This window comes from Pyxicephalus adspersus, chromosome 6 (genome assembly GCF_032062135.1).
Source record: "Pyxicephalus adspersus chromosome 6, UCB_Pads_2.0, whole genome shotgun sequence".
Lineage (NCBI taxonomy): Eukaryota > Metazoa > Chordata > Amphibia > Anura > Pyxicephalidae > Pyxicephalus > Pyxicephalus adspersus.
Window position 1 is genome coordinate 62249143 of NC_092863.1, and position 27455 is coordinate 62276597.

At 38.1% G+C, this 27455-nt stretch overlaps 2 protein-coding genes and 1 long non-coding RNA gene across 3 annotated transcripts in view; 2 read left to right on the forward strand and 1 right to left on the reverse strand.

Annotated features, from left to right (window-relative positions):
- PRDM6 (PR/SET domain 6) overlaps nucleotides 1-2369 on the reverse strand; it is a 75262-nt gene extending 72893 nt beyond the window's left edge. Inside the window, exons 1-2 of the mRNA XM_072416032.1 lie at nucleotides 2158-2369; nucleotides 621-1071 (exon numbers count right to left, since the gene is read on the reverse strand). Coding sequence (XP_072272133.1) covers nucleotides 621-1062 — 442 coding nt within the window. The 5' untranslated portion in view covers nucleotides 1063-1071; nucleotides 2158-2369. The remainder of the gene's footprint in view (nucleotides 1-620; nucleotides 1072-2157) is intronic.
- On the forward strand, nucleotides 868-14189 carry LOC140333981 (uncharacterized). The gene is made up of 3 exons (XR_011921452.1): nucleotides 868-1005; nucleotides 2809-2884; nucleotides 13837-14189. It is a non-coding gene; the product is annotated as an uncharacterized lncRNA (long non-coding RNA).
- Nucleotides 14190-26724: 12535 nt separating this feature from the next.
- PPIC (peptidylprolyl isomerase C) overlaps nucleotides 26725-27455 on the forward strand; it is a 9475-nt gene continuing 8744 nt past the window's right edge. The window contains exon 1 of the mRNA XM_072416033.1: nucleotides 26725-26886. Coding sequence (XP_072272134.1) covers nucleotides 26794-26886 — 93 coding nt within the window. The 5' untranslated portion in view covers nucleotides 26725-26793. The remainder of the gene's footprint in view (nucleotides 26887-27455) is intronic.

Sequence of the window (27455 nt, forward strand, 5' to 3'; positions counted from 1 at the left end):
TGAGTTTTTAAAGTAAACGCTTTACTGAGATTTTAAGGCATATATTAAAAATAAAGTATAAAATGTGTGATGTGATTAATGAGAAAATAAAAACATAATTCTAGTTATAAATGGTTGCAAGTTACCGATGCAACTATATCGTTTGATTTCTGTGGAATGAGAAATGAATACAATAAGGGTATAAAATAGGTCTTAATTTAATTTACTGGGATATATAGAAAATGTTAGAGTATGTAAAAGTAAAATAAGTTTTATACATTTCCAGCAAACTAAAGCTTATAATAAAAGTTGATGCATTGCACATCGATTTGAAATTTATTTTGTACATAAATTTGTTTCTCAGCAGTACAGGTGTCAATAAAATACAGTTATACGTTTACATACTTTACATTGGCATAAAGCAGTTAGAGTGGAGATACCTAAATACCAATAATACCTTGTACCTGGGGCTGTTTATATGACTCCCTTCTTGTGGTTTGGGATGTGACAATCAGTAAGGGGTGAGTGACACTTAGCTTTCAGGTGCCATCATTCCTCCCAGGTGCCCCCTCTCCATACACACACATTGCACAGTGTAGTAGGTGTACTAGACCATGCATATTTCCTGCAGGGGTACTTACTGTTGTTGGGGTCACTGGTGGGGGTGCTCAGTGGGATGATCTCCATCCTTTGTTGGCCATACAGATAATAGTCCAACTCCTCAGGGGTACATTGGAAGCGGCTGGAGGCTGCCTCCTGACAGCTGGGGAGTACCAGGTCTTTCCTTGCTGGGCCTGGCAGCTCCAGGGTGGGTGCTGGTCCTATGACTGTAGGTATTGGGGTGATTCCGGCCAGTGATGGGGGGGCAGAGGGTGCTGATGTTGGGGTAGAGGAGGTAGAAGAAGTGGAAGACAGGGAGGCTGGTCTCAGACGGAGGCTGTCAGCTGGAGGCTCAGGGAGAGGAACATGGCTCAGGACTCCAGACTTTACATGGCTCTGAGGGAAGAGTTGCTGCCAGTGCTGGAGGTACACCGGGTCCACCTTGAGGAAGGCAGAACCAGCAGCTTCTCCGGGCTTCAGCATGGTCAGGACCTGCATACAAGACAGCCATCAGACAGGGCTCATCTGGATAATACACAAAGAGCTAGAACTATTTATACTGACTGTCCTGCTATGGGCACATTGTATATATACCATATCCCTTCTATACAGGCTGGTATGCAATGGGCACAATGAATATATACCATATCTCTTCTATACAGACTGGTATGCAAAGGGCACAAATATTATATACCATAATCCTTCTATACAGACTGGTATGCAATGGGCACAATGTATGTAGACTAGATGTCCTTATACACTGACTGTCCTGCAATGGGCACAATGAGTATATACCATATCTCTTCTATACAGACTGGTATGAATTAGGCACAATGTATGTAGCCTGGATTCCATTCTTTACTGACTGTTCTACAACAGGCACCATGCATATAATCTAGATTTCCTTATATAGTGGGTGACATGCAATTGGAACAATCTAAAAAGCCTATTTCGAATCTATACAAACTGGCATGCAAAGGGCACAATTTATTGAGCCTACATTTCCTTAAATATTAACCGACATGCAATAGGCACAATGTATCTAACTTAAATCTCTATGAAATACAGACTGTCCTGCAAAAGACACAATGTAAACTATATACATCTGATTCTAGGCATGCAATGGGAACAATGTATATAGCCTAGATCTCCATTTATACTGACTGTCCAGCAATGGGTACAACGTATAAATCCCAGATCTCCTTCTGTACTGACTGGCATGCAATGGGCACAATGTATTTTATCTAGATCTTCTTATAAACATATTTGCATGCATTGGGCACAAAGTATCTAGCCTAGATCTCGATATTTACTGTCATGAAATGGGCACAAAGTATAAAATCTAGATCTCCTTCTGTACAGACTGCCCCTGTAATGGGTACAATGTATCCATCCTAAACACCGGGCTATATTCAGCACAGCTCAGTACACAAACCCATGTGCTGCTACCTAACATCCCCCTTGTTTTTCCTAGTAAACTTTAATAAAAAAATGTAGGCAATAGAAAAAAGTGAGCAAACCATGCAGAGCAGCTGCAGAGAGCATGGCATGCGGTGTGCGATGGGCAGATCTACCTACCTGTGTATGATCCCTCCAGGCAATGTCTCCGAGGAGGGTGAAGAAGTCCAGCTCTGTGCCGGGGATATCCAGGACCAGGAGAGCTGTGTGTTGTGTGAGCTGCCTGTGATCACAATGCTGTCTGTGCTGGCTCAGCTGCTCTCTGGCACACTGCAGCTACACACGTGGGCTGTGCACAGCACTCCACACAGGGGGGAGATTAACCCTTCAGCCTGCCACAAGCAGGTAATGCATGCAGATTGCAAGCTCCTCAGCTCAATGGATGTCTTATTTCAGAGTGACATGCCTATATTGTGCAGCTCTCATCACATGTATACTGTACAATATTGTCATCTCACTGCAAGCAACAGATGGACTGGAGGTGAATGGTGAATCTCACACCTGCACATACCACTACACCATGCTATATTCTGCCATGTATGCTCACATTATTTATATATATCTTATATGATGTGTTATTGGCTTCACTGCTGGCACATCGTCTGCTTTACTGAACTATTTAAATGAATAGAAACTAAGGTGGAGTAGGCGATGGTTCCATATGAGTTCCAGAGAAAAAACTATTAATAAAACATTGTGTTCAAATCTGATCTGTGATTTTACTCTCAAATTTAATTCAAAATATTAATATATATTTTTTATTCGTTATAGAAATAAGGATATTTATGTGCACTCCTAGCAAGATTGTATCAAGACTGTAAATGGATACAGCTATACATTTATGAAGGTATGTAATTATGAATTGCTTTTATATTACAATAAATGTGAAGTATAATATTAAATGTCATAAAATATAGCTAAGCCATGCATTATTAGTTAATAAATACTATAATTTAATATATAGCTAGGTTATACATTAGTTGGGTATTTAATTATGTATTGGATTAGAATATAGCTAAATCATGATTTTTTAGGGGATATAAATATTCATTGTCTTGAGTTAGATTCGAGCTGACCAATGCATTTTTGGGGATATACTTATGAATAAAATTCGAATAATGAATTATTATAGAATATTATAAATAATTAGTATACAGCTAAGCCATTTACTTATTAGATCATATAATTGTATTTGTCTTGAATTATTGTGTAAATAGCTATTGTTTAGACGGTGCTCCTGTTATTGCCCTGGTAATTTGTGTGATCCCTCCAGAAGTGATTTGTCATTAGGATACAGTATAACATAAGCCTTGATCACAGATCTACCTGCAGCATCGTCTATCAGCAGCATGTGTTCAGTGTATAGGGGCTGTACAAGGCTTTACATTTATCATATGTATGTCTCTGCTTCCATCCATCTTATTCCTGCGAATGTCTAATAACTTCTCTGCTATTAGAAGAAATACTTCCGCGAAATAGTACATTATACGATTAAAATAAAAGAAATAAAAATCAAGGCATTTTATGGAATTCATGGGAGTTTTTAATGTTTAAAATATAGAAAGTTCTCCTAGCCAGCAGCTGCAACCTAAAAATATAAATCTAATTCAATGAATTTATAGTAAACATTTTCGATTGTTAGAGCCAGTTTTGCTAATTTTATATTACAAATTGCTAAAACTTGTGGTTTTCCACATGTTACCATATAAGAATATTTTTTGGATACAATAAAAATATTTGGAGATGCTTTTTACTTAGTATCTGAATCAATTTTAGATTTAGGGTCTTTATACAAGCACTGTCTTTATTGATCCATAACATCCAAACAAATCCAAACATCCTCACCCTAAGTTTAATTCCGCAGGGCACATTTGTATGGTACCTCTGGGGCAATACAGATAGTTTGTGTTGAAGCCACTTTAAAAAAACAAATCCTTGAGTCTACATATGGAAGCAGTAGTGTGATATGAGCAGCCAGGGGCTCATCAGTGGAAGATGATGACTCCTTTATCTAGGTGGCTTCAGTAATACAGACACCCAGACCCCTGGTAGCAGAACTCCAACCCTGTCTGTGTCTGTGTATTGTTTGTTCAGGACTTCATGTGACCCTCATAGTAAAGGGTTTGGAATGGCTTTCTGGTGACAGGGGTATCAGTCATCCTTAGTGGACAGTGATAGCACCTAGGACCACAGACACCCACACAGCCAGGAATAGACAGCAACTCCTAACTTTCCTTCTAGATACTGGGTTCAAAGAACATTGTCTATATATTTCCATAATATCACCCTGCAAACCCAGCTCTATCAAGCCTGCAATAGAATGCTTACACACAATACCTGCCATTTGTGCATTTATTTATTTTAAGACTATATATATTTTTTATTTAATTTCTTTGCACTTATCTTTTCTACTTTTCTATTCTTTATGGTATGTGCTTACATTTTAACCAGCCCATGGCTTGTAAGTAAATGATTTATTTGCTTTTTATATGGTAAATTTTTAAAAGCTTACATAAATTGTTATGTATTTATAATACATTATTTTCATTCATTCTATTTCAGTTTTAAAAATGATATTCCTATTTGTAATATACTCAGAAATAATGTCCTTAATTTCTACAACTGGCTTGCAAAAAAAAGTATTATTATAATGATAGGAAAAATAATAGAAATATTTAGAATAAAGCATTATGTTTCTTATACAATAAATGTCTATGATATCTATGATATTGAAATAATAACAATATTATTTAAATAGAAACACAAATATTGTAATAATAAAACAAATAAACAATATAATACACTTCTTAATTTTTTTCTGCAGCTTTTGTTAGCTTCTACAATTTATGTGTCAGTGACGCCATTGATTAGGACTACTATGGGCTATGAGTAGATCGGTCAGTAATTGATAGTAATCGATCAGAAATCGCTGATTTTATGGCTTCTCGGTTGCCATGAATTATGTAATGACATGAGCTCATATAGACGATCAGCCTTTTTTAAGAAATAATTATCGCCGGCCATTCGATTAGGGAAACAAGGAGGAAATGTGTCTGTGCAGAAACAAGGAGTGGAAGTGTATTAAAGGTAGTAATAAAAGGGGAGACCTGGGGACGTTTTTTCTCCTTTGATTAATGACCTCTAAAATAAATCCAGCAAGCAGAGGAGCCCCGATCAATAAATGAACTATCCGAATTTATCATTTTCCAGTGAGAGATGCTGGAGGAGACTCTCCATCCACAGAGGGTCCCATCTCATCTCATTCCGTCTGACACTCAATTAAAAAGTTTGCATTTCATAATAATTAATTCTCTGCATCCCACCGAAAGACAAATGGTTTGCTGCCTGCTGACAGGAGACCGATAAAGAATTCAGCAGCTTTTCTGCGGGCCCATACAGTCTCCTGAGCTCATAATTCATGAATACAGACTGGTGTTCTCATGGATGGTGGTGGACCTTCAGGACTTCCATGGACTAGTTAGCTTCCATAAACATCAGGACTTCCAAAGACCTCAGGACCTCCATAGACCTCAGGACTTCCATGGACCTTTAGGACTTCCATGGACCTCAGGACTTCCATGGACCTCAGGGCCTCCATGGACTTTAAGGACTTCTATAGACCTTAGGACTTCCATGGACCTTCAGGACTTCCATGGACTAGTTAGCTTCCATAAACATCTGGACTTCCAAAGACCTCAGTACCTCCATAGACCTCAGAACTTCCATGGACCTTTAGGACTTCCATGGACTTCAGGACTTCCATGGACCTTCAGGACTTCCATGGACCTCAGGGCCTCCATGGACCTTAAGGACTTCTATAGACCTTAGGACTTCCATGGAGCTTTAGGACTTCCATGGACCTTCATTAATTCCGTGGACCACAGGACTTCCATGAACCTCAGGACTTCTGGACCTCAGGACTTCCATGGACTTTCAGGACTCCCATGGACCTCCGGACATCCATGGACCACAGGACTTCCATGGACCACAGGACTTCTGGACCTCAGGACTTCCGTGAACCTTCAGAACTGAAGATAGAAGAGATAGAATGGGCTCTATGGGCTCAATTCTTCTCACATCTTTCAGTCAGCTATAGATATTGGATAACAACTATCTATAAATTATTAAACACCTCTCCTGGGTAGAAGTTCATGGACATCACCTACAACCTGCAGTCTACCTATCATCATCAATATCTATCATCATCAATATCCTGCGCAAATTCATATTTCTCGTTGTTTACAAACCATGTTGCACAGGTCACAGTCGTTTCACTTTTCCAACCGTATTAATAAAAAATATTATTGCTGTACTATTTACTATATACTATACTATTTAATAAGGTATGGAGCAAATCCCTAAACATGAACTGATGTCATGGAGGAAATGGACAATTATTTCCAATAGTTTACTTTGGCTTACTGCATAGATATGTAACCTAACTTGTGTTTACCAGAGTATATATAACTATAATCTATTCAAAGAGGCTGCTACATGTTAACACAGCAAACTAGCTATAAACAATGATTGTGTTAGGTTAAAATAAAGTACTGATCATTTATTGCGTTATAGTATCATCTTTCTAAATGTTTCTTTTTTCTTTCTTTCTATTTATTTATTTTTTAGATCTCTTTTTTCATTTATTTGGTAATGTGTCATCACTGACACAAATGTACCGCTAGAGGGCATTACTTTCTTTGCTCAATTATGTCCCTGATGAGTTAATAGTGTACAGACAAATATATCAAAGGTCATGGAATTCTACAAAGCTAGACTAGTTATAGCTCTCTACAAATGGTAAAACAACAGGAATATTTTACTAAGGGTAATCTGTAACAAAACTGTATACACTTTAATCATCCAATCATTTGTATGTTACAAAATATATTTTTTCTTTTTTCCCTTGCCCATCCATGATTGAGTGTTGAATATAAATGCTGATGTACTGTGTATCACCATGTGTTTTTTTTTTAATTCAGAGAAAAAAATATACTGTAGTGTTCTGTCAAAGATAGGATATAGGAGTGCAGGCTATATTTCTGGCATATCAACAGGTATTTGTTTGTGTTTGCAACATAAAAAGAAAAAACATGCATTTGTCCATGAATACCAGAGTTATATATATACATACCCAGAAGCCATGTGTGAAAAAGGAAGTACACCCAATAGTTCAGTTGCCACCCTTAGCAGCAATAATTTGAAATAAGCATTTTCTATATAACTTTATCAATCTCTCAGATTATTGTGGGGGGATTTGACCTGCTCTTCTTTACAACATTACTTTTATTCATTGAGGTTTGAAGGGATATGTTTATGCACAGCTCTTCACAGCATTTCAATTGGCTTAAGGTCTGGCTGCCGTGTTTAATTTTTCTTGTCACCCTTCCAAACAAACCATACTTGTTCAGTCTTTTTCTAATTGTGCTGTCACAAACTTTAACATTTAACATGCTAACTGGGGCCTGTAGAGTCTGAGATGTAGCTCTTGTATTTTTTGCAATTATTCTGAACATTGCAAGATCTGACCTTGGGAAGAGTTTGCTGGGATGCCCACTTCTGGGAAAATTGGCAATGGTCCTAAATGTTTTCCGAATAATCTTTGTGGAATGATGGATTTCAAATTGTTTGGAAATGGCCTTCTAACCCTTCCCAGATTGACAGGAGGCAACAATAGGTTCTCTAAGACCATTGATGATGTACTTCCTCCTTTGCATTGTGTTAACACACTCCAGAATGCTCAGACCACCAATAATATATTATTACAATATAGCTAGCTCTAACAAATAGAAATCATTTTTTGTAAATTTATGGATCCTTTGTGATAATAATGTCTAATGAGTATATCATTGTACAATAATGTATTATTTTGTCATTGTAGGACGCCTATGTACAAACTTTGTAACCTTGCATATTCCAACTGTATTATAATTCCAGCATGGGTTGTAATTGCTGTCTGGGTTTCAAGTAGGGAAATCTCCCCTTATTTCCTGTCTTGGTGACCTATTGAAGAAATCCTTGTCACTAAAAAAAGGCAGCGATACAAAAGTAAAGCTAAATTTTAACTCTTCTGCACTCAATCCAATACATACAAATTTGTCTATAGTCCTACTGTAAGGCACAGGTGTACGCAGACAGACATATTTGTAGCTGAAGTACATATGTGCGAACTGTGTTGCCTGCCAAACAATATGTAATGTTGTCCATCCAGTATTGTATTCTCATGACACTCCTGCCAGGCATCATAGCCAAGTCTCTGACCTCACATTTCTCCACTGCAGTCACACAATACATCTAGGTCAGGGATTATGACTGGACTGTGCAGGACAAGCAGCTCACTGATGAGGACAAGCATCTCACTTTGTGATTTCTTCTTCATTCTCCTTTTATCAATTTGTTAGATTGATAGCAAATAATATGTTCCATTTGCACAATTCCAGTTATATTATCATTCAGCTTTGTCGCTTTAACATATATTCTGAAATAATAGTTCTATAGAGCAAATTTCTGCAGCAGGCACAACTGTAAGGCCAGAGTTACACCACCTTCCATGCAGTAATGCATGCTTCCACCAACATGTTATAAAGAGTATTTTGTGCATTGGTGCTCCTTGATGCCATTCACTGCAAATTTCACCCAAACATACCTTCAGAACGAACATGGGTTGCAAAGCACACAGCACAATGCACTGTATTCTAAATGTTGCTGCACAAAATTGCCATTAACATAAATGTTTATCAGCGCAATGAGCATCAACACACAACAATGCATGAATTGCAACTCGCTGCATCCTGTAAGTCTCTCTTTGTACCCTTATTACAGATTTCCTGCCTGAATTTACTTGTCAGCATGGTCTGTGGTGACCTGGTATACACGGCTATTTGGGTTTTCTCTTTTACTGAAATTCAATCCTCTTACATCATAACTTTTTCTAGTGTAGAATTCTGTTTATACATTTCATAGAATAGGCTTTTATATGGAAATATATCACCATGTGTTGCAGGGATCAGAGGGATCCTGGTGATCTGGCTTTGCAGAAATAACAATTACCATTTATGAACTATATACAAAAACTTTAACACTTTAAAAAATCTTTCTGTATTCATTGTTAGTGTTTGGTGGTTTTTCCCTAAATTCATACCATATAATGTTTGTTGTGTCATAGCTGTGCTGCATGTATAAATTGCAAATATAAACCAAAATCACTTTTTTAATTATGGTTGCCTTAGATTCTTTTTCATTCTCAGTTAACCTCTCCCTGCACATTTTTATATTTTGCACTGTGCTATACTGAAATATGGGGAAGCTTTGTCCCTATTAAATATTCATTAGAAATGTACAACTGCTTGCACATGACAACATGATTGAAACAAATGTAACAACACCATTACCATATTCCTTTGGCTAAGTAAAATTTTCATCTGCAAAGCAAGTATTCTCAGCTGATCCAGAACAAGCAAGTAGATCAAAAAGTCAAAGTTAAGCCACATTGATTTTCTTCCCTGTTCCAGGTAATGGCTTTAAATCTGAAGCCACTGGATTAACATATCAGCCAGGCAAACTAACATTGCTTTTGAACTTATCCTGAACAGTTATAAGAGTGTCAGATATTGGTAGATAAAAGCATTGGTCAGTGAAAGCCTCTGCACACACAGACACACATATAATGTATGTGATGATATCCTTGACTCAGAGCTCATGCATACCCATGTATGTGGATGTCTAAGTTAGGACATCTCTAGTGTTCTTGTATTGTATATACCCTGCTGTAAAAACATCATCTCACATATTATTAGACTATATTATCTCTAAAGCTCATTAGGTCACTCAGCTGCTGATTTTTATTGAGTGATTGTATTTTTCTGATGTGGATAATAAAGAACACAGGGCAGAGGTGTTACCAGACAAAAATAGAATTTGCCAGTTGCGTGCATAGCATCACGGGAGACGTGTTCATCGTCCTACAGCCTCACTGTACATTATCATTCTTTATTTCAGATATAAAAATGAGATGACATTAAATAAATAAAAACATATATGAAAAGGGAAAGAATGTGAAACTTTATACCACCGCTGAGATTTTATTTTTATGCACCAGGAATGGATGTATGAAACAAAATGTACAAGCCTATAAACATACCTAAGACATACATATATAAATATAGGGTGAGAGATCTTCTCAGGTCTTTGTAACTAACAACTGATAATAAAGCATGGCAATCACATTAGTGGAGAATTGGTTTTGGGTTCAGGGGTCTCTTTTTAAATGATATCAAGGATCAATGTATAAGCTTTTTAGGCCCACTATAGCCTAACATTGAATTCTGGTAACTGTATGGGGTTAATAGCTGTAATAAAAACAGTATGTAATTATATTCAATTTTACTTCTACAGGTTTTTATTTCTATTTTTTGTTCAGGCCAAACTGTCCAGGAAAATAAGAAGTCATGGGGATTGGGATAAACTATAACATTGCAAGGGGTGCTGATTTACAACCATCAACTAAATTTCATATGGTTTAAACATTCTTTTCAAAAACTATTGCTGTACTTGTTGGAGTTAGGCCTAAATTTGTTTATTGCTTGTAAAAATTGAAGGTTATTTTGATTACATTTTGCCTTGTTTCCCCTTTCCTCAACATGCTAATGAAAACACGTATTTTTGACCCCAAATCATTGGGTCTCTATGCAATGCCAGCAGATCATTCCTAATCTGAGTGCCACGTCAAGCAATATATACTATAGATAACTTCCAATGGTGTAAATGATTTATAATCCCTTCAATAACGTTGAAAGAGGAAAAGATCTGTAAAAGCTGTGCCCAAAAATGTCAAACCGAGGGAAAAGGACTAATCACATATATCTTGAGGACTCTCTGCATCAGTTTCCCCTGTTTATCTTCTGCAATGTACCACTGAGTAGAGGCTGCCATCTTGTTTTTTTATAGGAGGCCTTCAAAGCCAAAGGTAGATGTTGGAACAATCTCCAACCCTTGTGCCATGTGGGTATTTTAGTATATACTATTGCTAGAATAAGATATATGGCGAGACATCCAGTCTGTATTACATACAAGGCTACTTTTTTACACTTTAAATGTTTATTAAAAGATAATATTGACAATTATATAACAAAGAGAGGAGGGGAGGGGGTTACAGAAACTCCAAACATATCTTAGGAAAAAATTAAGAGCTAATAATAGTAGAAAAACAAAGAAGAGGAGAGATAAACCATACAAGAAGAAATAGACTAAAAAGAGTAAAAAGAAAGGAATAGGCACAACAAACAATAACTGTAACAAAACTGATAATAGTGCCAGACAAAAAAATATAATAACTCAGGTTCAATATATAAACCACATGTCTGACAAGGCCACTTTTTAACTGTACACCCCTCCAAACACGTGAAAAGGGAGATAGTTAGCACTGCCTTAAATCTATGCATTGCATTTTGCAGCTTGTTACCCCACATTCTATTTATTGTAGTACACTGTTTAATTTAGCACAACATTTAGAGGATAAAATAGGTGAAACAAGTAAGAAAAATTATAATTATTTATACATATTATGACTTAATTCTGCCACCCCAATGCACTAACCTTACTGCCCCAAGCATTGTCCAAGCAGTATCATTATGTTTAATACAGCCCTTGCTTTGTGGATGTAGAGAATGTCATGGTCCTCCGATTTTAGTATCACTGAGAAGAATACAATAGAATAGGCAATTTGTAATTACTAGTTATGACAAATAAAGCTCTTCTCTAATCCTGATTCCTCGGAGTGAGCTGTGTGCTGTATGAATATAGGAAAACTACATCTGTGGTGGAAATGGGAGAACATTATGGAGACAACTTGTGAATTCTCTCTTTCAGGTGTGAGATGTATCATTGTGTACAGGTCACATGTAGCACATGAAATCAGACATATATGAATGTTTTCTTGAACTAGTATTCAATTTTTTCCCTTTTTTTGTTTTCTGTGCATATCGGGGACATAACTACCGGTCGTGGAGTCCCCAAATTTTGATGAGGTCCTCTGGCGATCCCTCCCTGTGGTCCCTGACATTGCCATCTGTTTTAGTACTGCCTTATGAAAGTATGTGTAGATCAGGGACAGGTAGCAGGAGACGAGAGATGTCAGTGCAGTCATTACACTCAATTGGTTGTTGGTTGTTGCCACCACTGACAACTAAAGCTTTTGGCAAAGCACATAAGGGATAATTTAACATTAGTTTACAAACTTGGTAAGCAGTGAACACTTAAACTTTGCCATGAACCCAAGTTGCAGTAAACTCAGACATCATTGCTATTTGTACAGTGCAGTGCAGAGAAATAACTTTTAACCCTTAATCTTCCAGATAATTACATGGTACTCAGTACCTTACTTGACTATTTTACATATCAAATCTCAACTCCTTATAGTAAATTTAAATACACCCACTTTTTCCACAGCCATAGCAAGAAGTACTAAAAAAGGTCCAGTAGCCAGTAAGCACAGTAAAATGTTGTGTAGTCATGATGTTGCCTCTTCTGGACTGGATACTTTGCAGGGGTCATTATGAACTGCAACCCCACCAACCAATAACACTATATCTATAACTATAAATATTCTACATTCTGCATGTTTTATGTTTTCCACATTTCACTCCCTGAATGACCTGGACCCCATAACAGTAATGGCACTATTCATATTTTTCTATTCCTGGGCATTGCACGCATTACCATGCATTGTTCTAAGGCAGCCTATTAATTATGAATAGGGTGTCAATGGAAATAAAGATTTTTTTTCCAATGCAGTGAACCACAACTGATGTGCTGTGGTGGCAAAGCATGAGCATCTGGGGTATCTTACTTCAGCACTTTAGGAGTGGTATTGAAAATAAATACCGCATTTGTTGTGTATTGAGGTATATATGTGCAATTCTTCAATGCAATATATGCCAATAGTGTGTTTCTACACTTCAAATATAAAATACTTCCAAGTATTTGATATTTTTTTTTTCAAATAATATTGTGTGTCATAGTAATAATACTCTTATTGTAAAATACAATGTTATAGATTCTATGATGGAGTGTGACTTCTACGTTCTCTATAAATCCAATCACTCTGCAGCCCTTTAGCTGATCATTTAGTTGTACCATGACTTCTATTAATCTTATGTTTTACAGGACGACTATATTAGCCGAGCTTCACAAAGTTAACATTATACATGTGAATACAATAAGTTTTCATGACACTCACTAATGAAGCCAAGGAACCATGTTTGCAGTAATTTGTTAATGTCTTTGGTTTAATCTCAAGAGTACTAATTAACTTAGATATTGTGTCCAACATCACATTTCTGTGTGACATATGGCAAAACTCAGACTTCAATACTCCATTGATTTTAATTCATTGAAACTTATTGTTATTTGCCATGTACAAGCTGAGGAAAGCAATGGAGGCAAATAATTTTATTCCGCTATATTGTAACTGTCAGATAATGGAGAATAATATTTTTCTTTGTCAGAGGTTAATATTTTTTACGACAAATTAATAACATGGAAACATAGGATTAGTAAAACAGAGTCAGAATTGTATTTTATATATAAAAAAAACAATCTTTATTTTAAAGTGAACATTTCACACCTGGAACAAGCTCATTGTGCTTCAGTGAATTTAAAAAAAAATGAAATTTCAAAGCAACTGCTTTTTTGCTTTCATTTTTCTTTAAAGTGGCACAAAACAATGGTCTGCTGGGCACCAACAAAAATGCAAAACTTGGCACATGTCACTGTAGATTATTACTTTGCATTTTCTTGCTACAGGTAATGGGAGTTGACATGGCATTACCTTCTTTAATGACTGCTGAGTAGGAGGGTCCACTTGATAAATTCACAACAGTTTAGAGTTACAAAAAACAGAAAACCTGTCCACAGCGCACTTGGTAACTATCCCCAAAAATAATGCAGTCATTGCAGAAAACCCAAGGACACCACTGAGGACACCTGGAAGCTCTGTGAAGACTTCTGAGCCAACCACTCAAACCAAAACATGCTGCACTGGATCATGCATCACCCTGGACCAATACAACAACTGCGACCTGGGTACAAACTGTAAAATGAAAACTCTTAGAAGTTTAATAAAAACATGGCTGGTTGTAGTTTGAAATAAAACTATACTTTTTGATGACAAACATACAAAGTGGTCTGTGCATTTATATATAAGTGAAACATTCTTTAATTTGAATTTAGATAATTTTTTCCCCAAGTTTTGGATTATGTTTTGAAAGATGTCCCCTATTTATTTTGTGACTATTATCATGGTGACATTAAGTGAGGAAAAATCCAAAATGTTGTCAAAAATCAACCAATAGTGACATCTAATATTGATAAAAGACAGCATTTCGCTGACTTTCCTTCACTGAGTCCCTGCTGTATTTCAACAGAAAGTAAAAGGGAACAAAAATACACCTGACAGTTTGCCTGGCAATGCATGACAATGGCATTGTTATGCTTTTTTTTTTTTGGGGGGGGGGGCATTTGGCCAAAATCTTTATCAGGGTGACTAGGGACACTAATTATCTTCCCTCCCCTCTGCTTGCAATGGAGCTCGTCGGCAAAATATTCACCTCTCATTCCTGCATGGAACTGTAGAGCTATTCATCTTCTGGGGTCTCCTGATATGCCCCCATTGGCCCCCTGCCAATAGCATCTTAGTAATGTGACGTCAGGAGCAAAGGACATATATCATGAGGACCCAGAAGTATAAGGATGGAAGTAGGAGGTGTGGGCAAGAATGAATAAATATACTTACTGGCATGCCAGCATGCCAGGGGTAATATACTGGGAGGCACTATTGAGGCGCTAAATTAAAAGCAGTATAAGGGGGTACTCTTGTTAGGAACACTTAACCGGAGATGCTTTAAAAAGAGCACTGAGGACACTATATTAGTGATTACATAATTTATTGTTACACCGATAATAATCATTGGCCACACGCTGTCATGGTCACCTCCATGTTTCTACTGCTGTACATTTGTGCACATTTCTCCATTTGTCAGTGCCCAGAGGTGCCCTGGATCTTCTAGGATCTTGTAAATCTCCCTGACTTTAAGCATACCAAAACTGACATCTGAGGAAACATGGAGTCAAATGCTCTTGACATTGCTTGGTACTAGGATACTAAAGAAAAATATTCACAAAGTGACTTGTACATGAAAATCAATATATGGACAAATAATTATAATTCTCACATTCCTTCCAACCTATGCTGCACAGTTTTTCCTATATTGTAAATCGGGATACTTAGACCTTGATCTACCAGCCAAGTTCTTTTGCCATTTAAAATCTAGCACTGCAGATGTCCCCGTGCCATACCAGTCGTCAAATGTTTACTTGTGCTGACATCACTTCTGGATCAATATATGACCCAACTGCTGGACAGCAAACAGAAAGATTCATTGTCATGCAAGAGAAGTGTTACAGAGAGAAGGCTAAGGACCAGGATTTAACTAGGTATACCTAGGAAGATAAAATGAGAAAGAAGAGTAGTGGTGCTGGGGCAATAAGATGATCCCCAAACATAGTAGAAAGCCTATGCTCTACAGCAGGGGTATCAAAACTTCTTGCAAAGAGGGACAGATTTGGTGGGGTGACCATTCAGCACACACTCAGGGTTAGCGTGGGTGTAGTCTGCGTGGGTCCAACACAGCACACACCCACCAGGGTAAAGTGAGGGATTCCCTATGCACCTGAGTGCGGTGTCAGTGCGGGCTCCGTGAAGAGCATGTTCTTGGAATCAGAGTGGGTGTGGTCCATGCGGGTCCCGCACAGCACACGCCCACTATAATGACATAGGGGATTCCCTGTGCACACATGGGGACTCCTGTTCTGCCGATTATGCCCACTCAGTAGCAGGCCGATAATTGCAAGGCGGTTGATCAACTCTAATGAAATATAAAACAGCTTTTTTGTATGTGTGTATTTTATATTGTGGTCAACAGTGCTGGGGGCCGCATACTATTGATTTTATGACAGAAGCTGCGGGCCGGTGAAATCTGAACACAGGCTGCAATTTACCCCTGGGCTGGACATTGGACATGCCTGCTCTACAGGTTTCTTCAAATCTGGCCAAAATATGTTACTGTTCAATGAATATCCACGAGCACTGTTGTTTGGGAATTACGCCCCAAAAATAGTTAAGGGAAAAGAGAAGGATAGAGCTAGTATTAAATTTTAAAAATTAATAAGGGTTTAAATTGGTACAATATTTATTCATTGTTTTACAAATGCAAGTTTGCTAGAACTGACATTATTCAGGCGATAAATAAACCTTACTTGATCTACTCATAAACAGCAACCAAAATACACTGTAAGAATATTGTTACAACATATTCATTCATATATATATAATTATTGGTAACAATGTCCTACAGTTTACAGGTTCATTACTTCCATTTAGCCTCCAGCAGTCTAAGCTGCATCATTTCTTATGTCTATTATGTATACAGAAATAAGTGCACATGACACAGAAACCAGATTACTATCCATTAGTATGCATCAGTATAAAGTTATTAATTCTTGAGAGAGTTCTTATAGGTACTTGGTGACATGCATGCAGAAATGTACTTTTTATGTTTTTGACATATACTTTCTCAGCCTGTGTGCTTTCGTGATGATAAACTCCTAGTTTATTACACTTATTATGCATGTAAAGACATAAAGTGTAAGTTAACAGTTTATTATTTGCCTGGCTATACAATTGCGTATCGTTTACTTAATACAGCAGCTGGAAAAAGCTTACAATCCTCTTTTTGCATATACCATTTCTGATGTTGTGCATGAACATGGATCAAGGCTACCTTACTGATCTCCATCTGCAATTACTGACCTGACCCCCTCCTACAATCAAAATTGCTGGCACCTTTTGTGATTTGGAAGTAATAAAGCACAACTGATTTTTTATGGATACATAATTCTCCTCTATCCCCTGAGGAAGCAGATATTGCGAAACGTTTCAGGACCTCTACCTCACAACTGTATTCATTGTATCAGTGAATACTTAATTGGAAACCAGCATATCTGTATTTGTGTTTGAAACCCCTGCACACAGAGTCACATGTTGTAACAGTTGTTCATTAATGTTTATATGATAGAATAAAACTGTTACTTTTCATTGTACTCTCTGAACCGAAAAAAAAAAACTTTCTCGTGTTTGAATAGACCTTCAATTTAGTCTTTTATTATTTTACAATTATTTATAATTATTTTATAATTATTATTGTTCCCCCTTTATCAGTAAGACTTCCTGCTATAATGCAATTCCTAAACATGTATAATGAAGCCACCATACCCATACAGAAACAAAAAAATGCTCAATCCACTGGCTGAAGTTTCTTTTTAAACAGAAACTTGAATGTGGATCTTCTCTGTCTCCCACACCCAATGGTTCTCCAGACAAACTCCACATAACAACTGTGACCACTAATGACGTGTGGGTTGGCAGGATGAACTATTAAACAATACAAGTTGAGGGAGAAGGCGAACACCATTGTTAGTATGTTAAAGTAATCAGGTGGCTCTACAGCTGTCTGGATCACATTTACCTAATACAGTAGAACCATCAGATATATTTTGGAACATTTTACATAACATCCTCTATTGCTTCTCTATGTTACTTAGCTGCCCTGATGTATTATTTATAGCTGAAGCAGTACAGAGTTTTAAAGTTAAACTGCAAGCAAAACTAAAATGTATGCAATAATACATTCAATAATATGACTCATTGTCATTGCAATGTTCAGATTACAATAATGGGGGAAAAGGCAGGGCCCATTGGGACCCAAAGCATATGTCTGACAGCTGGCCAGCTAGTATCTCCCAGCACTCTAACATTAAATATAGAACAATGTTGAGAGTAATATGATGCCAAATCTGATGCCAATGTATGATTATATAGCTCAGTCTTTATTCAAATTATTAATATTTCACATATTTTTCTAATTTATTGTGTACAAATTGTGTGCATGATAAACAAGTCACCCTGCTATGAAATTTCTGAACTTGCACAATAGGTTTGTATCTGATTTTTTCATAATTATTTCCCCGAGGTCCACTTAAACTAGAATAAAAGTATTGATTTATTTGTATCACGCAGTTCAAAGAGACTTATTCTAGCGGGGCATGGCCTTCTTTCAACTCTGAAATGTTCTTTTCTTCTCTTCTCAGCTCTGCAGGTAATTTTAGAGATGTGGCATCTGTTACAGCTGCCTAGAAAATAGAGGAAGGTATTCATTAATTTGCCAATACCTCTAACTAACTGCACACTCTGTGATGTTTTGACAAGCAAAACAAGTACACAAACACAGTTTATACACTGCCTATACTGGGGTAATGAGACAAAGGTTAACAACTGAGCAAAAAGGCAAGAAGGCTGCAGGATACAGGTCACTGGGTTTGTACTTTTTTCATTGGTTAACCATAGGTTTCAGTTATATAGAACAGAATTTCACAATTGGGTGTTCATTACAAACAAGCAGACCATGACAAGCAATCCGTCCTGTTACTGGCTGCTTTTAGATGCTATGTCTGTGCATTTCTATAGCTTTGTACTAATAGATCAAATTGTTGAAAAGGCTGGTCGAGATCAGCAATGCTCAGATGCTAAAAAAATGATTTAAAAATGTATTTTAGCAAAAAAAAAAATGCAATTGCTTAGTACTTTTTTTAGGAGTATTTTAGGAGTATTTTAGGAGGCATACTTTTATCTAGTTAGGGTTTAGAGGGATTTTAATTATCAGAAGAAGGCTGGGGGTGACTGATGACCACCATTCTTGTCATTCTCTCTACTATGGGTCTATAGGTGGGCTTTAATGATGTTTACATGTTTAAATGTGATGTGTGATAGCTAATCGATTGGTCAGTAGGGCCCATTTCTGATCTATAATAAACTGCAGCATTCTGCTGCTCGCTCAACTGTGGTCCCAACCTGCACAGATCGCAGCACTGTTTCAGAAAGTAACAAGTCACTTTTGGGTACACCTGGAAATATGTTACCTGTGGTGAAGTTTGCCGCTCTCATGCACACAGCAGAAGTGTCCAATGAATCTGGGAGTAGCCAACTGTCTAGGTATGAAAGGAGCTTAACACTTAAAGCTCAGGAATTTATAAGACTGGTTCTGTACTCATGGTACATGGATAGGATGGCACTAGGACTTAGGTTTAAATCTTAGTCATGGCACTATCTCTATACAGGTTGAATGTTCTCCCTAAGAATGTGTGGGTTTCTGTTCACATGATCCTTGACTATGTTAGTGGCATACCAGGGGTGTAATGGGGCGGGCGAGGGTGGGAATGCGGTGCCCTCACTTTTTTCGGGAATAGGCACGCTTGCCCACTTTTTTTTGCAAAGAGTTCGTAGGTGCATGCAATTCTATACAGGAGACATGGTCCGCTCCTCCTAAGAAGCTGCGGACCATGTCTCCCGTTGCAGGCTCAGGGTGGTGGGCGGGTTGTCTCTCTGAACACAACCCACCCACTCAACCATTGCAGGCTCAGACCAGTTCTGGTATCATGACCTTACTCTGGGGGAAGTTTCTTCTCCTTTAAGTGACACATAGGCAGAGGTGTAGTGGGGGGGCATGTTTACATAACAATGATGCACGCTCACCATGGATAGCACCGTGCCCCCTTTTCTTTTTTTACCATTACACCCCTGCATTTGACTATGGTAGATTGTGAGCTCCTCTTACAAACAGTTAGTGATATGGCTATAGACTCTGTAAAGCACTGTGGAAGATAGATGTCAGTGCTATATAAATGTAGCAATAAATAAAATGGGCCTGCATTTACAGGAAGTTGTTGGATAATGTGGAGTATCACTGAACCCAAAAGTGAGATGGCACCCACTGTGCAAGCAAAACACAAAAAGAAGTGTTGGAGTTTGGAGAAGTAAATTGTGAGTTTACAACAAAAACATGTAGACAGGATAACAAAGATTAAAAAAAGGAACATGAAAACCATTTGAACTACATGCAATTGAACCACATGTATATACACCAACAAACATGAAAAGCGATAAAACAACAATCATTTTCTCCCAACTTTTTTAAGATCTATGTTATGCTCACATCAGATACAACAGAAACAAGTGAACACCGACAGCTAACAATCTCACAAGCTTCCCAGTGCGGTTTTTGTGGTCATTCTCAGGCTTCAGACCCGTGTTATTTTCTACCACGCATTCTACTATTGAAAACTTATTTTAACTTAAGCATATGAATGGAAATGTATTTTAAAGTTGTGGAAAATGCTATGGAGATAGAAAGCAAGTTAAAATCCATTCTTGTGCCAGGCCAATAAAATGATAGGAATGCTGGTGTTTAAAAAACCTTTGCAAACTCTTGGACATAGAGTGCACATGGACTGTATCATACTGATGGTTTAATGAGGGGTAAAATGCTACCAGCCTTCCTATCTGGCCAAGTGCAGGTCTGCTGCTTACATTTTGACACTTTTTAAAAAAAAGACCAAAAGTAAATTCCCATTGCACATTTGGAGAGGCCTCCGCACATAAAATCCCTGAGAACAAATGTAGAAATCTCTGTGTTCATAATATATGTAATCTGTTTAAAGTGCCAAAAATTGTAGTGAAACTTTCTTTCTGACTATAACCATGTGCTGCAATGATCTTTAACTTCCTTTGAGCTTACGCATCTGCTTTGTGTTGAAAAATATTTATTGTTCACAAAGTTTTTAGATCATAACCATAAAACAAAAGTAAACGTGGGAGTGCTGGAAGGAACTACAGAGAGAAGCCTGGAAATAGAATTGAATGTGAAAAAAATATAAATATAGTGACTTAATTGTAAATTTATATAGGTTCGGGAGATAATTAATTACCCAAATAACTGATAGCCCTGAAGCAATACCACCAGGCAGATTTGGATGGAGAATACCAGGATCAGAACCTTTGTGAGGTTGTCTAGTGACCCTGTCCCAATTGGGACTAAATTTATTCCTTTTTGTTGTCTAACACTTGAAGTGTTTAGAACAGTGAAATTTAAACTTTTTTAAGAATCTGACTGGATTTGGGTATGAATGTTTTAATAAACCTTACTACACCTGTCAATAAAAATGTCAGTGACGGCTGTTATCGTCCAATAGCCTACTTTACCTTCCATACTTGTCAAGGTCATGTATAGTAATGATTGATTTGAACTCAGATTACTCAAATTTCGACTTCCAGTCCAATCATTACTACCTATGACTGAGACATAAATAGTAACTCAAAACTCTTTTTTAGACTGGGAAAATACAGGGGTATCCAACTTCAGTTCTCAAGGGCCTAATACAGGCCCTGTCAGCCCTGCCATCTTTGTTTTCAATAACGCATCCAATCATGCAACAGAGCAGCTGAGGACAGCTGTCATTGGCTGCCTTGGCTGATTACAATGAATGGTTCCTTGTCCAGACAGATAAAACTAATGTCATTATGGAGACAGAAGTAACTGTGCCTTCATGTGAACCTACCGGCATTGGAGTGAATGTTGATGAAAAAAAATAATTATAATAAAGCTTTTTTTATTGCGTGGTGTTGTTATTTCTAGAGATAATAAACTCTTTTTGGAAATGGGTAGGGGGTAACCCTGTACTCAGGGTGTGGGGGCAAATATTAGGGGGCCACCTTAATAAAGGGGCCTCTATATTACAGATAAGCATTTGTTGTGGGGATAAGACCTTCACCCCCAATGATAGCCTTTGCTATTGTTGGAGGCAGGCAGGGGATTGATTTTTTCAAAATGAGTAAGGGGTTATTATATGCTTTTTGCTCCCTTCCTTCTTGGGCAAAATAGATTCCAAAACCTTTTATGGAGCTTTTAAGGGGACACACATGCTCACTGTCCCTTTTCATATCTTGGAGGGTCCCAAGCCTATTAAAGGGTCTGATTTCAAGGCTTAGTGAATCTTACTGGTGGACACTGACAGCTTTCTCAGGCTGCTGGCCTGAATGGCTGACTCATGCTGCTTGTTAAGGACAGATCTCAGTGAATGAGACTGGAGGACTATGACAGCTGTCATCTTCGTCTGGTTGGATTGGCTGAGCTTTATGCTGTGTAGTGTTGGTCAGATTTGCCTCATTGACTTCAGTGAGATTACACTTTTTCTATGTATCAATCCAAACTTTGGGGTAAGTTTGTGTCTGCAAACCAAACAGGCAAATATGACCAACACAACCCATTACTAAACAACAAGTGATTCAATGGTAAAAAGTAAATAAGTTGAAAGTTGCTGTATAATTGATTCAGCATAACACTTTTGGGATTGCCCAATGGAAAGACAACTCAAATAAAAGACAATGGGCCTCATTTATTAAAGCTCTCCCAGACTGGAGAAGATAAACCATTATGGGTGAACCTGAATGATACAGCAAACCTGGAATGAATCTGGTTCATGATTAAAAACATTTGCTAACAAATCCATTCCAGGTTACCCCTGAAAGACTATCTTGTCCAGGAGGGCTTTGATAAATCCAGCCCAGTGATATAACATGGTATTATTCAATAAATAGCCACCCCATACAGTTCATTGAACTTCCTGTTATCGTATACTGGTGATTTTTTGTCTCGTATGGCCCATGAGAAAGTGATCAAGGGAATTACTGTATTTGTATGTAAATAGTATATCAGTTTTTCTTATCAATTTATTACTGATAATATTTTAAACTTGTTTTTTAATTGGATTGAGTGAGTAGTATGGTGAGTTTATTAAAAAACATTTTACATTTCCCATTACTTTCCATTCTATACCAGAGACAGTGTTCCCTAGGACATCTTAATCAATCAATATGTTTTTAAAAAAAAATTGTGTTGGCTTTACATACATTTAACTGTAACATATGCTGAAAGTATACCCCAACCAATTCTGCTCAGCCTGGAAAGCACGTAATGGAACTCATAATGTTCGGATTTGCCCATTCACTTCACCCTGCCAATTGTCTGCCTATTGAGGGTGGGGAAGCTGTGTTTTTTTGCACATGAAATAATAAAATGGGTTTTCATTGTCACAAATATATATATATATATATATATATATATATATATATATATATATATATATGTCACAAATATATATATATATATATATATATATATATATATATATATATATATATACAAGATGTATAAATGGCACCAAAATGTCCTAAACTGTGATGGCAAAAAAAAATTATAATAATTTTTTCACTTGTGCCAAGACATTAACTTTTATAGCAAAGAACAAATTTGACTTGTTATTGTATCCCTGCTAAATCTGAGATTTGAGTGTTCCAACATAGGCTCAAAAAATGGATTCATATTTTACAAGTGTTTAGATCTGGCTGTAACTGCACTAATGATTTATGTCAGATTAGGGTTTGTTTTTACAAAGGAACACATCCCTCCGAGTCTGTCAGTACAATAAAACCTGAAAAAGTATATCTGTAAACACAGAACCATTTGCCAGCAGTTGTTTAAAGGAAAACTTTATATTCAGGTCAGGCGTGCAGCATATTTTAACTATAATAAGCTCAATCTTAAACTCACATTACTAGGTTACTACACAAAACCCAAACAGCTTTCCACTGGCTCATCTTAAAGATTTATGTTCTGCTGAAGTCAAAGTACTTTTTGGAGAAGTGTAAAGCTGGGAACTGCATAAAATACTTTTTCCACCTGTAAGAAAAAATAACTATGAGTTATGAATGTATACTTAAACTGCGTTTAATATGAGAACATCTCTGCAATGTACTCCAAGAATAAATGAACTTTATGATAGATGAAAGCTGAAACATAAGCCATTTTTAAAATGGATTCATTTAATATAACAATAAATATATCAGACTTTGCTACAGCTGCGTAAATGTTGTAATTGTGCTGTTTTAATATGTCACAGGACCATAAACTCAAGCTCCAAGATACAGGAAAGGGTTTATGTAGTCTTGTGGCCTCAGCTTATAGTCTTTTGGGTGTACTGGGAAGGGTGTCATATCGCACAATATAATTTTAGGTATAGATGGGGGGAAGCTGTTAGGTGGTAAAAAAAATTGGACTTCTGTATGCAGAAAGCATGCAACAGTTTAATACTCACCGATTTTGATTGGTCCATTTTCAAGTTAGTGCAATGTGCATAGTTAAGTCTATTCTTTTGCAATGCATATTTCTCATTGACCGTCTGTACTTGCAGATGGTGTCATTGCCCGGTTTCCAACCTAAGACCCAGCAGTGCAGAGGTGTGAATTCTAGCCATCCATGTCACCCTTTCCATTAACCTAAATAAAACAAAATCCTGATGTTTCAAAGAAATACTACTAAGTAAATAAAAATAATATTTTATATGAAATAACTGTACTCTTGATAAACCTAAAAACTAAACAAATCTCAGACAAAAAAATTATCCAATCAGGACTTTTCATGCCAGCCATACAAGCACTGAAGGACAGGCATGGTAAACCTTCTATGTCATTAGAAGACTGATGTAACCACCAGTAAGAGTCTAATTTAAAATATTTGACAGTGTCATCATCCCAATCTTTCTTTATGAAGTATGGAGCCCTGCAATGTACCCAACACAAATGGGACTCCAGCCAACAGAAATAGTTAATCTAGAACTCGGCAAGCATCTATCAGATTACCTCCAACAATGCTTACTTGTCCCTTTACTGCTGGCAGTATTAAATAGGGCGCTATCACATTGGGACCACCTACAAAACAGTAGGTCCAGCTCAAACCACTTTAAAGCTTTACTGACCACCAACTGGTAGCCATACCCTGTGGACTGCAACAACTTACTAGCACTCTGTCCATCTATAGATCACAATAATGTAGCTAACAAAATCTCAAATGAATGATATCATGAACAATTCTAAATTGAAATATGTCACAAAATAGTTAAATAGAAATTACTAACCAGTCACTACAGAGACAATACTTACTGGACGCATACCTGGAGATACTACAAGACCCCATAGACAGACAGACCTACAAACACAATTGGAGTTGGCAATGGTGTGACGACCTTCTGCTATAATACCCCAAATACTTAGCACCAAGAGACATTCACCTCCAGAAACTCTATGTGTTCATCCCAGACTTCACTTCAATAGGGTAAAAGAAGGAAAATCCACGTTCTACAGGGAGAAGAGGTGTCAGTGGTAAAAGTAGCTGCATGTCACGACACTACCGCCATACATCCAGCTGTGCCACCCTCTGTCCTCCAATATCCAGCAGCACAATGTCACCACTCAGTGTCTTGTTGGGCCACTTCTCCCTTCCACACCACCATGGTGGCACAGACAGTAGCATAAGCAGTATGATGGATGAAGGAGTGAGGAATTTTACCAGCCAGTCAAATATCAATGACCATCACGAACACGAAGTTTTATGGACTTTATGCTAACTGAGACAACTGGCAACACTGACTAGACAACGCAGCAAGTCAGGTAGAGCTGTCTGATGGACACCCAGCATCATCCAGCCCAACCTTTCTCAACCTTTTTACCCCTGAGGAACCCTTGAAATCATTTTCAGGTCTTGAGAAAACCCCTACTAAAATTAATGTTTTGGGGGTCAGTGGAAATCAAAATGCCTTTAAATTGGTACCCAGTGTTAAGAAACCCCATTACAATGGTGGCTAAAACTCATCATTTAAATCATGCAACTTGCTCTACCAAGTGGTGTTGGCCCCAGAACTATGCCGGTACCATGTAAATGGGAAGGTCAATCAGCACCAGTTTGGGCATCCCCTAGCGACCTTTAGAACAGTTTACCAAGCAGGGTTCCTCCAGATGTTGCTAGCGCCTCCTCAAGCAAGGAGTAATCTGCGCCTCTCAGGGCAGGTATAACTGGCACCAGTGATCTCTTTGGCTATCATTGTGTGCGATATTCCTACCCCTGACCACCATACTAATATACTGAAAGCTGTGAATTTAGTTATTATAGTAAGGGTTCCCTGAAGATCTGAAAGTTATTTCAAAGTTTCCCTTATGTTGAAAAGTTAGAGAAATACTGCTCTAGTGGGCCCTGGTTGGGAAAGAATGATCTAGCCCTTACTTCCCCAGCCTTTTGCCCCCAATCTGCCCCATTTATTCGTTGGATTTCTGTCCTTTCACAGAGGCTCCGCATGAGCTACGTGCTATCTAGGTAGGTCCGAAAGCAAATACAACTACCTAGGTACACAAGTCCATGCATTCTGATGTTTGGATAACTCCTCCCAGGATCCAGCACACAGCTTCCATGTGTACTAAGGTAGGCATGTACAGCACCCTGTTGGTCCCTACCATTAGCTCTGACATTACATAGAGAAGCACAGAGACTCAATGAACTTTAAAGATAAGTCATTTCATTGAAATATTTATCAGCATATTGGGTGGGGGGCATGGAAGGCAAATTATACACGGATTAAAGTTTAACGTGCAGGGGATATAGCATGACATTGGTTTCTCTTCATATCTGAGCCTGTGTGATAGGGGAGGAAGGTAGCACCCTCCCACCCCCACAATGACCCCTCCATGCCTGTACCTCTGTTCTGGGTGAATGTATGAGGCTGATATGACAGGTTCTCTTTACACGTGTAGCGTATAGTATTAGCTGCAGCGATACTCCAGCAGCGTGGCTGGGGCGTGGCCTAGCGCAGGACTGGGCGGGGCTGTGTAGCTGGACAGGGCAGGCGGAGGAAGGGGATACCCCCATAGTCTGTGCTGACGTTGCTGCCTGACTCGGGTGGGAGTGCTCGGTGCCGGTACCGAAGATGTATCGGGCTCTGTTCTTGCTCTGCCTTGCCTTCCAAGCGCTGCAATCCGCCGAGGCGTACAAGAAGAGAGGACCGCTTGTCACTCATAAGGTAACGGTGATGGGGGGCAGTGAGGAGGGGGGCTAGGGGGCAGTGAGGGGGGGGGGGCTGGGGGGCATTTCACCTCTCTGTCCGGGCACATCCAGCTGGCTGCTGCTCATACCACAGACTGTAACAGTGGGTGAGTGCTGGGCATCTATAGGGTACTCTGCCCACTGACAGGGATAAGTACAGGGAGAACACTTCCAGGCCCATTACCCAAAAATTCCATAATTGTAGGAGCACTGAGGCTGCAGTATGCACAATGTATAGGGAAGAATAACTTTTTACAATGTCTATGGAGGGGCCCCTAGAGAGAAGAAGTGTCCACATAGTGATATATGTATAGAGGGGCCCCTATAGAGAAGTATCCACATAGTGATATGTCTATGGAGGGTCCCCTAAAGAGAAGAAGTGTCCACATAAAGATATATGTATGGGGGGCCCCTATAGAGAAGTGTCCACATAGTGATATGTCTATGGAGGGTCCCCTAAAGAGAAGAAGTGTCCACATAGTGATATGTCTATGGAGGGGGCCCTATAGAGAAGAAGTGTCCACATAGTGATATGTCTATCGAGGG